General features: G+C 43.6%; 1 protein-coding gene across 1 annotated transcript in view; it reads right to left on the minus strand.

The window, feature by feature from the left end:
* LOC110511176 (zinc finger protein ZFPM2) overlaps positions 1 to 17500 on the minus strand; it is a 194043-nt gene that overhangs the window by 101028 nt on the left and 75515 nt on the right. Inside the window, exon 3 of the mRNA XM_036971043.2 lies at positions 6848 to 6949. Within this exon, the coding sequence (XP_036826938.2) occupies positions 6848 to 6949 (102 nt within the window). The remainder of the gene's footprint in view (positions 1 to 6847; positions 6950 to 17500) is intronic.

Here is a 17500-nt window from a genome sequence, read left to right on the forward strand (position 1 = left end):
GCCCCCCCAACTTCACACAAAACAAAGCTGGAATTGGCGTGACCAGGAGGCCAAGTCGGACACAGCTGTTCATCACCACACACACTGTCTGAGAGGCAGGGCCACTACTCTGATATCAATACCTTGTGTGTGTGTGTGTGTGTGTGTGTGTGTGTGTGTGTGTGTGTGTGTGTGTGTGTGTGTGTGTGTGTGTGTGTGTGTGTGTGTGTGTGTGTGTGAGAGAGAGAGTGAGAGAGAGAGGGAGAGGGAGAGGGTGAAGCTTAAGATTTACATTCCCACAGCCAAACCATATGCATTGATGACTTGAGGTGCTCTGTTTTCAAACTGAATTTAAACAAAAAGGTACCATAAATAGCGCAAATATATGTACATAAAATATGACCCAGAGCAGCTACTCAGTAAGATTCTGTTGAACTCTCAATGAATCATGGAGGAGCAGCACTGAGAAAGACAGACAAATACAGTTTACATATTTACAGCTAAATGAAATCCTATGGAGTGCAGAGGGATTCAACTTCCTGTAAGTTTCAGTTGAGTAACTCATAGTCGAACATCCTCTCAAATAACTTGCACGAAACATCTCTATGCACATTTTAAATACACAAATCACATATTCACCCGATTAAGTGATACTTCTCCAAATAAGTGGAAGACTCAGAGGGTGTAATCATTGCAGAACAAACATATTCAGAGTGTTAAAGAAAGAATGCAGCATTGAGAACTAAGTCCCCCAGGGCAGAATCACTGCCAGAAACTGTGTTCAGCTTCATATTTACCTCAACAGCTTTCATTCTCATTGAATTCTGTCATGAAATAAGAAACACTGAAAATGAAGATGTGATTTTCCAATGATATAGTGATTCTCTTGAAAAATGTGACAATCGATAGAATCTATATCTATTGACTATTTTAAAGGACACTGTTGCAGCCAACATACTGTACATAAGAAAACTATTACTCAAAATACCTAGAATGATATTAACAGCAATTTAATTCAGTCCTATTTTAGATGATATAACTAACAGCCATGAAGTTTTGCCATAAAGCCTCTTAGTACAGTATATCGGATCAGTGAGTACATTTGCATGAAAGAACTGCAGCATATGAGTGAAGAGATTTCTCTAATCTCGTTGCATATTTAATCAACACAATCAAACATTATTTTCATGGTGTGTGTGTGTGTGTGTGTGTGTGTGTGTGTGTGTGTGTGCGTGTGTGTGTGCGTGTGTGTGTGCGTGTGTGTGTAGGCTTCACATGTATGTGTGTGTGTGAGGAAGTGAATGTAGTGTGAAGTAGAGAGAGCATAGCAAGTTTCTATTTTGCAGTGTGGAGTACCAGGTTAGATGTTCACCACAATTTCAGAAAAACCTTGATGTGAAAATGAGTGCTGAGATTGCAGTTTAGTTTCCATGTTTTCATTCCCAAAGTTCCTAGCTGTTCTTCAGAGTTTCATCTGAAATCTCATCATTATTTTTCCAATACTTGATAAAAAGCTTTGAATAAAACCACTGGGAAAGATAAAACATCCCTTTGAGAGAGAATCGCTATGATGCACGTCCAAATATGTTGATTTGAGGAAAAAATGTATAAACAACTTGAACGAGTCTCCTCAGTTTTTGCTGAAATAAAAGTCCAGACTACGTCTGTAAGTCTACTTAAAATGCTTTAGGTACTGTATGTATCTATCCGATGAGGTGGTTGCTACACCCTGGTCTTATGATCATTCTGCCCAGACAGGCAGTTCTACAGGTGAGGTGGTTGCTACACCCTGGTCTTATGATCATTCTGCCCAGACAGGCAGTTCTACAGGTGAGGTGGTTGCTACACCCTGGTCTTATGATCATTCTGCCCAGACAGGCAGTTCTACAGACGGGGTGGTTGCTACACCCTGGTCTTATGATCATTCTGCCCAGACAGGAAGTTCTACAGACAAGGTGGTTGCTACACCCTGGTCTTATGATCATTCTGCCCAGACAGGCAGTTCTACAGACGTATGATCTTCATTTTAATACCCTGTTGCAGGAGAATTGTCCCGCAATGCAGGAAATGTAAAACTTGTCATGTATTTGAGGTTTAAAAAGGCTTCTGAAGTTTGTAATTTCCATTTTGAAATGTCAGACTTGATTTTCCTTTAAGAAAAACGTATCAACCCCTACAATAATGTCCATTAATTCTAATCCCATGATAATTCACATTTTCTGTTGCTGCAGGATTATTTTCCTGCTGTAGTAAACTGGGTCAAATTAAGATCCTACATCTGTATCAAACCATTCAAATGGGTTTTGCGAGCTACATTTCCGGCATTCAAAAGCTCTGCAAACTCCTCCTGAAGGATTCATCTACATCCTAATATTTCCAATCCAATTTAACCGGAGCAGTCGGAGTGGTCTGAGCACTAGTTTACCAATCTCTGCTTTCCAAGACTCTGTGTGCTGAAGACTTGAGGGGTTCAATCAATGGTGCTTTGATCTCGACTGGAACTATAATTATTTAACATTGTTACAAGGATTTCTCTAATCCATCCTAGCATTAAATCCCTTTTACCCCTCATCTTCTGCAGCCCTAATCTGAATCTGTGCACTCCGTTTGTCTCTTTCTTTCATTCCAGCACCCCTTCCTCCCTCCTTCCTTACCACATCCTCAATTAATGGACTTCAGAGTCAGAATTAAAAATGCACTGTTGCCGTGCAGAACTTGTCAGGTGCCAGAAGAACTCTCATTAACAGTGTGTGTGTGTTCAGGATGGAGTCTTCTAGAGGTGTGATGACAAGGGTCTGTATAGGCAGTGTGCTGCCCCAGCCTGCGGACTGGGGTCGTCTCACAGTTACCTCATAGTGTGCTATAATTATGTCGCCACAAACATGAAGGTGTACGGGGGAATTCATAGCTTTTTTTATATCCCATTTGGACAACAATCCTACTACACTGCATCTGCTGTATTATACTGTATATGCTCTATTATACTGCATCTGCTGTATTATACTGTATCTGCTGTATTATACTGTATCTGCTGTATTATACTGTATCTGCTGTATTATACTGTATCTGCTCTATTATACTGCATCTGCTGTATTATACTGTATCTGCTGTATTATACTGTATCTGCTGTATTATACTGTATCTGCTGTATTATACTGTATCGGCATTCAGGTCATTATCGCCTGGAGTACACCGATGTAGGATCGGTATACTCAAATTAAGATCCTACATCTGTCAACCCTAATCTGTTTGTTTTGGTTTCATTCGTTTGGTTCATTCTGACTCTCAACAAAGAGGGCCAGCGGTCCCTCTGTCCGTTCCTCCGTCCTCAAACATTTGTGACTGTGTTTCACAGTGATATAAATAGCAGCACAGCGATGGCAAACATTTGTCGAGGCACCTGCCACGGTATCGTGGCCATCTGCTCTACAAATTCTCCTCGCGTGACATATGTGCATAAAACCTGAAACATCGCCATCGGCACACACTCAAAGGTGGGCTGGAGTAAAAACTGTGAGACTACTGGAGTCTTCATCTGAGGACAGACATGTTTTGCCGTGCAGCTTTTGATGACTTGATGAAGGGGATAGGATAGGGGAGGGCTCTGTTCCTGTCTGACCGTCGGACATCGTCTCGGAGGGCCACTCCTTCAGCTGACCCCAACCTGTCCGGCCGTGGCTCATGCCCAGCTGGCACAGAGCGAAGGGTAGGTGGACAGGGCTGTGCCCGTTCAGGACCAGTCAAGCAGAAAGAATTATGGGCAAGGTGATCATCACTTCCGCTCACTTGTTTGTGTTTAGTGCTCTCCTCCCTTCTCCTTCCCTGCCCCTGTTTCCTTCACAAACCTTCTCACCCAGCTGCTGGTGCAATCTTGGACGCATTATCTTCAAGTAAGACTGTTTGTCAGATGTATCTTACTTAGTACAAATAGAGGCAGCGTGTTGTTTAGTTTATTTGAACAGTACAATGACATGGTATCATGCTAACACTGAGATGGAAGATTACATTATGTTTACAGATATACATCACAGTGTCTGCTTAATCAGCCATGTAAGCCCAAGCTAACAACTGCATTCCTACAAACGTAGGGAGAACGTTTTACTCTGTACAGTATCGAGACAAAACCACACAAGAAGCAACGAGAGAGAGCCTCCTGTGAAACTAACTGAGTTTCCTTGTCTTTTCACGGGGGTGTGTCTCATAAGAGCAGACCAGTAGATTAGAATGTGCAGAAGTTCATTAGAAGCTGACGCTAGCTAAAACCCACCACTCTCATTTAGCCTTGAGGATCAGCGACAGATCTGTATCGGAGACAAAGTAGTCCATGGGAATGAGTGAAGAACAGCAGTACTTCACAGTCAGGGTTATCTCCCATCATTATACATGGATTTCAAATATCCATGACGCCAAATGAACATGAAACAGCAGATCTCTGTGCTGATTGCTTCAGGGATGACATGGTTATATTGAGAACTCCCTGGGTGTTCTCTGTTCTATGAGAGAACTGACTTCAGAGGCAGAACACCCATCAGATTAATGAGTCACATGGTTCTACTGTCATACTATACAGGAAGGAACACTGGAAAAGTAGTAGTTCCAATGGCTGTGGGTTTCGCATGGTGCTGGAAACACCAATGTTGTGGGTTCGATTCCTACAAGGGCCACATAAACGTGTCACTGTCCGTGTCAACTGTTCTGTAAGTAACACTTACACGGTACATAAAGATGAAAAGATCAATTAGAGAATGTACTGTTAGCTGCTTTAGTCATTTTATCGACAGAGGAAAATGTCCAGGGTGGTTGAATAGGAGCACCAAAGACAGGTGAGGAAGCAACAGCCATTATACATCCTATTCAGACACACACTGAGTGATTCAAAATGATCCGGTGCTGATCTTTATCGCACCTGCTTAAACTTAAGCCAAGAAATAACAAAGAGTTTGAATGCTACCACTATCTGAACATTTACAAAGAGATTACAGCGTAGACAGTCTCAAACTAAATACATTTGCTTTTAATCTCTTTGAACAGGAAGCCATGTAATTTCAAAATGTTCGTATCTGATTGTCTGATTTCCCTCTTTATTCAAATTATAACATGCCCATCTGACTTTTCCAACACAATGGGAAAAATTAAAAAGGGAAATGACCTTTCATGGCAGGCGTGATGGGATAGTGAATGGCATTATTATGCTCAAAGATTCCTTTCTCGCCCACTGCCCACAAAGACAACAGAGGGAGTGCCAGCCACATCCGGCTCTGAAACTATGTCTCTCTCATGGACTAGTAGATCATAAAGGATATAAAGAAATACTAATGAGACTACCTGGAACTGAGGGAGTGCACCTTAAGTGTAGTAATGATGATATACTAACTTATATGAGTATGGGTCCTTGGGGCTTTGACCAGGTAGATAGATACATGCCTGTATGTAGGAGGGTTCCGTGAGACAATACTGCTATCTCATCTGAAGTCATGTTTCTGGAGTTAGAGTTTGAAAGAATGAGTATGAGGCAGTATGAGGCAGACAATACAGGGTCATGTTCATTAGGGCACACTGTATCAAAATGTTTGCCAACGGTAAACTGAAATCTCTATTAGTATTGGACAAGTTCAGTCAGGTAGTTCAGTTAGGTAGGAGAAACGTTTTCTCCGTATTGAACACCCCCAACCCCCAGTCAGTCCAGCAGTCAGTGTTCTGTTATGAGTCTGTAATTCTCAATATTCTGACGGCTAAGGACAGAGAGAGAGAGAGAGAGAGAGAGAGAGAGAGAGAGAATAGAGACAGAGAGAGATAATTACAGCCAGTCAGAGCTCCCATCCCATCCTATCTCCCTTTCAAAGACAGCAGTATTTTTAAGCTCAGCGTTTTCCCCCGGCCCAAAGGGCCTTCTCTTCGTCATGTGATGCCTGCTGTCTTTTTGTCATGGTGGCCCCCATAGTTGAGCGCTGACCCCCTCAGCCCTGTCTCCTGACTGATCACAGTGATGTTTTATTACTGTCAGCCTCTCTAATCTTTAACCAGCAATGCTCATTTCCTTCCTCAGATTTAAATGCAAATGTAAAATTTAATGATAAATGCATTATCTGATAGGGGCCGATAACACTGATTCACTGTCAGTATAAAATACACACCGCAGGGGGCTTCAGCACCAGCATAACTTGTCCAAATCCCACTTCTATAAACGTATGTACCTGCTGCAATAAATTCTTAAGGTCATATGCATTAGAAGGGAATCATATTTTGTGTGTTCAGCAATGTGGATGTAACACCCTCAACAGTAATTGCTGTGTTGCTATCTTGTTCCACGTATTATCCATCACTTTGATGAAGTGACTTTTAAGACGAACAAAAAAACAAGATACAACCATTTTTTCGAAACTCTTGTGAAGAACAGCAAGGGGAGTCTGCAAAGTAAAATGAGATGTTCAAAGAGAAAATAAATATAGTACATTTTTTTCATTCTAAGCTTTCTTTCGGGGTTTCATTCTATGTTCAAGCACATATACCATAAGATTAAGAGCAAAGCAATTTCACCCACCCATTCAACACTGGTAAGTTAACTTATATTAATGATAATATACTCATTCAGCTCCCCACATCACTTTTCACAGTTTTTCATCTATTGTTGTTAGAAACCACATTTTATCCCAACTTTAGAGACTTTTGCGGTTTATATCTCATGTGCTTTGCTCTTTCCCTCTCTAGTAGGGGCATTCCATTCCCAGCGGGCAAAATATGTCATTAGATGTCATTAAAAAAAGTCACTTCCTGGTTGAAATATGGCTTTCTGGTTGAGGGATGTCAGATTTCTGCAGGACAACCAGACGACAACCATCAGAGAGAGAGAGAAATGACGTAAACTTACTTGGTCCATCCCAATCCTCTGGTCCTATAGCTGGGTGTCTGGTCTTCTCACACTGCCCATCCACGTCTGACTCCCCTGCTTCTCCACTGCCATCTTCTTCACCTGTAGACAGACGGGGACATGGGACACACAGATTGGTCATGTTTAGTGACATCACTCACAGTTGAATCATATTGTTGCCAGACCACGTTTGATCGAGGAGCACCCATATAATAGAGTTTAAACAACTGTTATCAGGGCCTTCAGAAAGTATTCATACCTGTGGACTTCCACATGTTGTTGTGTTGCAGCCTGAAGTCAATAATGAATTAGAGCAATGTCTCATTTACATAAGTATTCACACCCCAAAGTCAATACATGTTAGAATCACCTTTGGCAGCCATTACAGCTGTGAGTCTTTCTGGGTACGTCTCTAAGAGCTTTGCACACCTGGATTCTATGATATTTGCTCATTATTCTTAAAATGTTTCTTCAAGCTCTGTCAAGCTGGTTGTTCATTATTGCTAGACAGCCATTCTTGCCATAGATTTTCAAGCCGATTTTAGTCAAAACCATAACTACTACAGGCCATTCACTGTCCTCTTGGTAAGCAACTCCAGTGTAGATTTGGTCTTGTGTTTTAGGTGATTGCCCTGCTGAAAGATACATTTGTCTCCCAGTGGCTGATGGAAAGCAGACTGAACCAGGTTTTCCTCTAGGATTTTGCCTGGGCTTAGCTCTATTCCATATATTTCTATCCTAAAACCTCCCTGGCCTTTGTAGATGACTAGTGCTGAACGATTAGTTCTTTTTGAGGTCGATTCGGTTTTGGTTCGATTTTTCAAAAAACAATCACGATTTTCGATGATGTTTTCAATACATTTTTTGTAACATGAAATGCACTATGCATTATGGAGGTTGAATGCGGTAACAACAAAGAATAAAACTATTCATCCGAGTCGCATGATGGTAGTGACTGCTCATTACTGCTTCAGTTATTAAAATGGCTTTACTTTAATCAAATATTTGAGTTGTTGTGTATATTACATTTGTTTTATTCAATGACTTTATTATTTCATTCCAAGTCATCTAATCTCTATAGAGCTGCTGCCTATGCTGTCTGACAAAAACACTATTTTACTTGTTCTTCAAAGTAAATAAAGCATCCTTTTATGACTGCTGAATACCAACTACCAATTACTTAGAACATGTATTTTCAGGTAGAGATACCTCTCGAAGCAACTGCTCTCTAAGTATCCCACCTGAATCGAGCATTCTTCTGTCTCTTATATAGCAGGCGTACAAGAAGAAACAGACCGGACACGTAGGAGCGCAATGGATTATGGTAATTGTGGGTAATTATCAAGTTATCTGTGCTAAACTATGTACACCATTATCCTGTTGGAAACTACAACTCCCTACTACATCGCACAGTTCGGGCATGATCTGATTTATCTCTAGAGAAACTGAAGCGCATTGAGCTCACAGAAAGAAAAAAAATGAATGAAATGGAACTCAAATAATTGAACCAATGTCCATAAATTAGTTGTTTAAAAAACAAAAAAGAACCAACATTTAGATGAATTGCTCAGCGCTACCGATGACAAGCATACCCATAACATGATGCAGCCATCACCATGCTTGAAAATAAGAAGAATGGCACTCAGTGATGTGTTGTGTTGGATTTTCCAAAACATTACGCTTTATATTCAGGACATAGAGTTCATTTCTTTGCCAATTTTTTTGCAGTTTTACTTTAATTATTACAAACAGGATGAATGTTTTGGAATATATGTATTCTGTACAGTCTTCCTTCTTTTCACTCTGTTATTTACGTTAGCATTGTGAAGTAACTACAATGTTGTTGATCCATCCTCCCTATCACAGCCTTTAAACTGTTTTAATGTCACCATTGGCCTCATGGTGAAATCCCTGAGCGGTTTCCTTCCTCTCGGAGTTAGGAAGGATGTCACTATCTTTGTAGTAACTAGGTGTATTGATAAACCATCCAAAGTGTCATTCATAATTTCACCATGCTCAAAGGGATGCTTTTTTAATTTTTACCCATCTACCAATATGTGCCCTTCTTTGCGAGGCATTGGAAAAAATCTCTCGTATTTGTGGTTGAATCTGTGTTTGAAATTCACTGCTCAACTGAGGGGCCTTACAGATAATTGTGTATGTGGGGTACAGAGACGATGTCGTCATTCAAAACTCATGTTATACACTATTATTGCACACAGACTGAGTCCATGCAACTTATTATGTGACTTGTTAAGCACATTTTTACTCCTGAACTTATTTAGGCTTGCCATGACAAAGGGGTTGAATACTTATTGACTCAACATTTCAGCTTTCATTATTAATTAATTTTGGGTATTGTGTGGCCAGTGACACAAACTCTCAGTTTAATAAATATTACATCCAGGCTATAATACAACAAAATGTGGAAAAAGTCAAGGGGTATGAAAACTTTTTGAAGGTACTGTAACTCATGTTAAAGGTCTATGGCTCAAAACAATAAATAAATGGTTATGTTAGCTATATATACAATTTTCTTAACATTACTCAATGTCACCCCAGCTTTGAATACATGGTCTTATTGTTACTATGTAATAGTCCAGTACAATGCATTGAATTGCAAGAAGTATCACGTGTGTGTAACTGTGGGACCAGAGGCTGGTGCAGCTGTAACACTGTTATCTAGCAGAGTTCCCAGGAGTTACCATACAGGAGGAAGCCCATGTTTAGCAGGAAGGAAGGAGGAGCAAAAAAGTTGGGAGAGCAAGAAAAAAGAGAGTGAGAGAGAGAGGAAGGTGGCTATTTATTACTGTTTGATCTATTGTGGGGGAGGGAGAATGTGTGTTCTAGCAGATTTACAGTCTCAGGGCTGAGGCTCAGAAAGAGAGAGAGGGAGAGAGCTAGACAGGGAGAGAGGAGAGAAGGAGATGGGGGGGGGGGAATATTTAAATGCCTTGTTGAACATACAGCACTACACAGCCACAGCAACCACTGTGATGGGAATGCTACTTACCAGCACCGTAGATTTTCCTTGAAAACCTCTTCTGTTTTGCATGTCCAAGTCCACTATATAGACCCAGATAATTAAGTTGTTCTATATCAAACCCCTTGTCTTGCTCTAAACCCAATATATGTGGCTAAAAACACTAGCACAGTGGGGGGAGACTGTTGGATAAGACCGCCTGCAAAATGATTAGAATGTAAAAATGTCCCCAGCCCTGTCTACAGTCTCTGAGCTGTACTGCTGGTGGTAGGCTTGTCCTTAGTGGAGGGGACACTTAGTTCTATCTGGTCACATCATCTTTTCCGTTGCCTTGATGTGTTAAACCTACAGAGTACGTCCAAGGGCGTTGATGGGTTATATTTAGACTTCATCGAAGAAGGAAGCAGAGGGATGGATTTAGGTACTGTGACTACTACTACTACTGGCTCTGGCTAAAAGTAGTGTACTATAAGGTAAATAGAGTGTCATATCGGACACGTCTATACAGTCCAGAATAAGGCCTTAACATTGTGTCCATCCTGGGTTCATCTTCAGATCAACCGACACTCACTACGCTTGTTTGGCTTTCTACAGACATGGCTCACTTCAAAGAAGGCAGCAGACACTGCCAAAAGGATAGCAGCTTCCTGCCTCTCTGTGTGAGAGAGAAAAAAAAGTCCAAGTGAAGGAAGCCTGCAGCACTGTCCTACGAACAGTAACAGGAGGTCACAGTGACCCAGTTTAGCTTATGCAAGTGTCTGCTTGGGATGGCGAAATTCTCCCCCTTTCCTTCCTTCCCAGTAGGTATTATCAGTGAGCCCACTCTCTCAATCCGCCTCGCTATTTACTGTTGGGGGCCTGGAGTACAGTTAGCTGGAGACGCTCTTTAGCATACTGGGGATCACTAGGCGTTATGACGAGGATAACAAAGGGCGAATATCAACAGTTCCTTTCAGTGGAGCGAGTTTAAAGAAGCCGGGTGAGATAACATTAAAGGCAGTACCTTGATCTCAGGCGAACATGTTAAGCCCTGCAATGAAACGTATTGGAAGTGTTTAATTACAGCTCAGGAAATGAAGCTACAAGATGATTCCTTAATTAAGCAGTGATTACAGATTCCCTGCTGCCTTCTACCTAACCACCGTTTGCAATGCATTTTAAACACAATCGCCCAGGCAACCTCACAGAGATGAACAATGTCACAGGCAAGCACTGGGCTTGATGAAGTTTCCTCTCTAGCGAATGTCGCACGGGAAACCAGCGAGGAGGAACATGTTGTAGCAGTATGCAGGCTACAGTATGATAAAGATACAGGGATACATACAGCCTCTTCGTGATTTCAATGTGCATGAGCTATCTCAAAACCTTTTTGCCATACGAACAGACCATTAAAGCATTCTGTTTCATTCAGAGGGGGCTGTGTTTGATATCACTGCTTTCTTGCCGTGTTATCAAAGGATACAGATTGTCAATGATCTACATTATAGTCTATGTCACAATAACCTACCGCTGGCTAAAACTCTTTCCTTGTGCAATTAAATGAAGACATTTAGGGGTGAATGAGAAAAAGAATGTATCTGAGAGTGAGAATGGAAAAAGGTGAAGTGAAGAGTATGAGGTAGGGTAGGGTAGAATGGGGTATGGTAGGGTAGAATGGGGTATGGTAGGGTAGAATGGGGTATGGTAGGGTAGAATGGGGTATGGTAGGGTAGAATGGGGTAGGGTAGGGTAGAATGGGGTAGGGTAGGGTAGAATGGGGTATGGTAGGGTAGCATGGGGTAGGGTAGCATGAGGTAGGGTAGGGTAGAATGGGGTATGGTAGGGTAGAATGGGGTATGGTAGGGTAGAATGGGGTATGGTAGGGTAGAATGGGGTAGGTTAGGGTAGAATGGGGTATGGTAGGGTAGCATGGGGTAGGGTAGCATGAGGTACGTTAGGGTAGAATGGGGTAGGGTAGGGTAGAATGGGGTAGGGTAGGGTAGAATGGGGTAGGGTAGAATGGGGTAGGATAGGGTAGAATGGGGTAGGGTAGGTTAGAATGGGGTAGGGTAGGGTAGAATGGGGTAGGGTAGAATGGGGTAGGGTAGGGTAGAATGGGGTAGGTTAGAATGGGGTATGGTAGGGTAGCATGGGGTAGGGTAGTATGGGGTAAGGTAGCATGGGGTAGGGTAGGGCAGAATGGGGTAGGGTAGGGTAGAATGGGGTATGGTAGGGTAGCATGGGGTAGGGTAGCATGAGGTAGGTTAGGGTAGAATGGGGTAGGGTAGGGTAGAATGGGGTAGGGTAGGGTAGAATGGGGTAGGGTAGAATGGGGTAGTATAGGGTAGAATGGGGTAGGGTAGGTTAGAATGGGGTAGGGTAGGGTAGAATGAGGTAGGGTAGGTTAGAATGGGGAAGGGTAGGGTAGAATGGGGTAGGTTAGAATGGGGTATGGTAGGGTAGCATGGGGTAGGGTAGTATGGGGTAAGGTAGCATGGGTAGGGTAGGGCAGAATGGGGTAGGGTAGGGTGGAAAGGGGGATGGTAGGGTAGAATGGGGTAGGTTAGGGTAGAATGGGGTAGAGTAGAATGGGGTAGGGTAGTATGGGGTAGGGTAGAATGGGGTAGGGTAGGGTAGTATGGGGTACGGTGGCATGGGGTAAGGTAGTATGGGGTAGGATAGGGTGGAATGGGGTAGGTTGGGTAGAATGGGGTAGGGTAGGGTAGTATGGGGTAGGGTGGTATGGGGTAGGGTGGCATGGGATAGGGTAGAATGGGGTAGTATGGGGTGGGGTAGCATGGGGTAGCTTGGGGTGGGGTAGCAAGCGGTAGGGTAGGGTAGCATGTGGTAGGGTAGGCTAGTATGGGGTAGGGTTAGGTAGTATGTGGTAGGGTAATTTAGCATGGGGTTAGGGTAGGGTAGTATGGGGTAGGGTAGGGTAGTATGGGGTAGTATGGGGTGGGGTAGCATGGGATAGCATGGGTAGGGTAGGGTAGAATGGGGTAGGGTAGTGTATCATGGTGTAGGGTAGGGTAGAATGGGGTAGGGTAGGGTTTTATGGGGTAGGGTAGAGTATTATGGGGTAGGGTGGGTTGGCATGGTGTAGGGTAGGGTAGTATGGGGTAGGGTGGGGGTTATGGGGTAGGGTGGGGTATTATGGGGTAGGGTAGTACAGGGTAGGTTGGGGTAGCATGGGGTAGGGTAGGATGGAGTAGGGTAGGGTAGCATGGGGTAGGGTAGGGTTGCATGGGGTAGGGTAGCATGGGGTAGGGGAGTATTGGGTAGGGAAAGGGGGCATGTGGTAGGGTAGGGTAGAACGGGGTAGGGTAGGATAGGGTAGCATGGGGTAGGGTAGGATGGGGTAGAATGGGGTAGGGTGGCATGGGGTAGGGTAGGGTTGCATGGGGCAGGGGAGCATGAGGTAGGGGAGCATGGGGTAGGGAAAGGGGGCATGGGGTAGGTTAGCATGGGGTAGGGTAGGATAGGGTAGCATGGGGTAGGGTACAGAGCACATTGTATGTTAGGGCAGAGTTTGCGGCATGTGTCAGTGAGCTGTTAGAATCAGGCCTCCCTATCGCTGCTTCATCAAAGGACAGCCTCTCCAGCCAAATCACAGTCACACACAGTCGGGTGCCACACATCCAGGTCAATAAGCTTATAGGCGATTTACACAAACAACTCCTCCAGCAAGGTAGGAACAAAGTCATATTGGCTTTTTCTCTCCCTTTTAGCATTGTCTCTGCCAAGGAAGCCCTTGAAAATGTCAATCTGGTTCGCGTGCGACTTTAAGGAGCTCAGAGCCGCCTAATCTGGCCAGCCAGCCAACAGACAGGTTGCTACTCCCTCTACAAGGTCTTATTGTAGCATGGAGAATGATGATGTTTGAATGATGTCAGTAAAGCAGATGGTTACTGTATGTTTAAACCACCTTAGGAAGCGTTAGGTCAAGGTTAGGATTTAGGATTGGGTTCGACCATAGATCTACGTTAGTCTCAAGGTTGTCATGATAACCAAACTGCTATCAAGATCACATCGCTTTCTAATGAAGATAAACTAGCTAAATCTAGTCAAAGGCAAAAGACAGAAGGTCATTCGTGTTTAAAGGAGGTTGTTGATACAGTAAATACCGTGTCGTGATCAGCCATTCCAAAAAGACACTGTCTCCACCAAAGTCAAGCATAGCTGTAAGACTTCTGTCTCTGCTCTCAGAAGAACCATTACAGAGAATACATCATACATCTTACAGAGATAAGGGCAAACCCCCCCCACCAACACTATGCAGTGGAGCTCTCCAATGGAGGGAGCTTATTAGTGAATAAGCCTTGCCACTGTCTCTTTAACTGCCAATAAATTCCCATCATTACAGAATCTGGCAGTTTTCCTGGGCGTCTGCGCCGGGTTTTATCTCCCTCTCTCTCCAGTCTGGGAGCATGTAGATCTGGCCCCGTTAGATTGTCATACTTAACAAACATTCATGATTCATTTCCTCCACTGAGTCAAATGGGGCTAAAGGGATGTCTCGATTCATCTTATCGCGCCACAAATTAGCATTTCCCATATTCCTCAGAATCAACTGTGCATTAAAATGCCACAGTTACCATTCCAGATTCCAGGCAGCTGTGGCCCCCAAATAATGTGTTCTGTTGGTGGATCCTGATTATTTCTGAATGGCACAAAGAGTGAATTCTGCCACTTCGTGTTTGCTGCTATACGTCTCTGACTGACTAGGATTCAGATTAGCCATTGAAAGGTCAAATCGAAGGTCAATGTGATTTTGAATTTACCACAATGAGCATCCTACCAGATATTCAGGTCCCCTTCAACTGTGAGAAAGTAAACTGTGTATGACTGCATTGTGATGCCATAATTTGGGTCTATTACCGGTGATTGGGGAAAAAAATGCAATCGTCTCATTCTTACAAATGCAATTACATGCATGTCATATGGTCACTGTATGCACTTTACTACCATCAGAATCACATGTAATCAATAACAATCTATGTACATTAAAGTGGCTTTTCATCATCAGTAAATAGGCGAATCTCACACGCACACACACACACACACACACACACACACACACACACACACACACACACACACACACACACACACACACACACACACACACACACACACACACACAGAGCAGCTTGTGCCAAAACTTCACATCCATCCCCCATCCCCTTCCCACTCATATTTCCACAACAATAAAAAGGGGTACAAGAACAAGGTGAAATTTCACAATTTCAGTAAAAGTGATGCCACTCTGTAAATAAAATGGCATCTTTCTCACAATTATGGCTCTGGGAGTGACAACAGAGTATAAATCCTGCCTCTGCGCTCAGTTCACTAGCAGGTGGACCGTGCACAGGACGTTGTTTGAGAAGAGATTCTTTAAACTCCAAGGTTGTTTCTGCAGGGGTGTGGAAGGTGGGGGTGTGTGTGGTTTGTCCAGAGTGCTCATGGGTAGAAGCCCTCTCTCTAACTGAATGTTGGTTCACATGCTCTCCTCTCACAGAGCTTCCCTGTTCTATTCTAGCTGGCTACTTCATTTCACACCAATGTATGTTTCAGAGCCATTATGACATGTGGTGTCACTGACAGACAAGAGCCTCTCTATCATTTCATAGTAGATGAGTAGGCATGGGTAAAACTGAAGAGTGACACTCTCCAAGTAGTTGAAGGTGTCCACAAAGTGGAACGCTTAGACAGTTTGCAGAAACACAGATTACATACATGACATTCTGAATAAGAATGTCTTTAAGGGAAAGGGATTCTGGAAAAGAATAGACTCATTCTTTGTTAAAACATTGGACGACGCAGGCCTCCCGAGTGGTGCAGTGGTCTAAGGCACTGCATCTCAGTGCTAGCTGTGCCACTAGAGATTCTGGTTCAAGTCCAGGCTCTGCTGCAGCCGACCGCGACCGAGAGACCCATGGGGCGGCACACAATTGACCCAGCGTCATCCGGGTTAGGGGAAGGTTTGGCAGGCAGGGATGTCCACGTCCCATCGCGCTCTAAAGACTCCTGTCGCGGGCCAGGAACAGTACACGTTGACACGGTCGCCAGGTGTACGGTGTTTCCTCCGACACATTGGTGTGGCTGCTTTCCGGGTTAGATGGGCATTGTGTCAAGAAGCTGGGGCTTACTTGGGTCGTATTTCGGAGGACGCACAGCTCCCGACCTTCACCTCTCCCGAGTCCGTGCGGGAGTTGCAACAATGAGACAAGACTGTAACTACCAATAGAATATCACGAAAAAGGGGTAAAAGTACAAAAACAAAAACATTGGACCACGCAACAACAACAACAAAAATGTATGACGCCTGCTGCCAAACAGACACGACAGCTGACTTAATAAGACTCAAGTGCCCCAAGCAGCTGTCAAAAGACAAGGTGACGACATAGTATGGTGTGTCGGCGTATCTTCACTACACACCGCACATAGAACCAGCAAACGTCCCCCTCGCAAAAGGTCCCCCTCGCAAAACAGGTTTCTGACCTCAAGGGTCTTTTCCTGGTTAAAAGACGTAAACAAAAGGTCATCAATAACAGGTGCAGGACAGGAACAGAAGAATGCACAGGTTACAGAGTCAACCAACCATGGCCCTATGAATTGTGTGAAGAGTCTCAGTCACGACCAAGTCAAGTCTCGCTGGGGCGTCAAGGTGCTCCCACCAGTTATCTGAAGGAGGCCCTGCCTTTTCTGCAAAGGTAAGGCAGAAGGGTACGACTCTGGTGCCATTCAACTTCTTGACCTTTGCGCCTTTAAGCGGCTTTGCTACTTCACCGCACTCCGATCAAAGTTAATAAGTGCTTCATATGTTAATGAAAATTGGTCCTCCTCTTTGTGTTCCCACAGCTTTTTAATACCTATTATAGGCTCCAACTTTTAATGGAGGTTTTAGGTCCCTGTGACAAGCCCATTTCGCAGAGTGACTACACAGATACAAGGCTAAGCCAAGACCACAAAGTCCCACAGTGTGGTCCAGCGGAAACCTTCCTTCACAGGGGAGACCGTATTCTCCGAGAGGGAGGAGAGGAGGAAGAGAAGGAAGAGAAGATAAAGGCCATGGGGATGAGTGGCTGCTTTAAAACCTACGTTTAACTCCGCACCGGACTAATTACACCACGGCCATCACATTTGAGAGGGTTTAGTTAATCAAGGGGCCCTTTTTTTCCTCCTATAGTCGAGGAATAACACAGTTAAACCGTTTAATGCTGGTCCAGGATTGCGTCTTGTTTAAATCGCAGGCACTTTCAACATAAGTGGGGTAAATTTAAGCCACTCAGACACAGGTTTAAATGAGGTTTAAAGAGATCTCACTGAGCAATGGAACATGGCTGGAAAATGGCTATACCTGATGATTGAGCAGAATTTGCAACGACAAAAAAGAAAAGAAAGTTGGATAGGACATCACTTGGGTTTTAAGAGGAAGTGGGACACTTAGCTAAGCTCAGATAGTGAAAGTCTAAAAAACATCTGACTGGTAAAAATTGTACATGACAAGGGAAAGATTGTTTAAGTATCTCGAAAACGAACAGTTGGCATTTCGGATAACTCTTACTTTATTCCAAAACATCAGAAAGTGAAAGGAGATTTGAGGCTTGGTCTTATCCAAGACAAAGGAGGCATCAAATGGTTTCTCCAGGGCTGTGAATCACAATCTATTCAGTGGTTCTCCTGTT

The sequence above is a fragment of the Oncorhynchus mykiss genome, chromosome 3 (genome assembly GCF_057628025.1).
Source record: "Oncorhynchus mykiss isolate SJ-2025 chromosome 3, ASM5762802v1, whole genome shotgun sequence".
Lineage (NCBI taxonomy): Eukaryota > Metazoa > Chordata > Actinopteri > Salmoniformes > Salmonidae > Oncorhynchus > Oncorhynchus mykiss.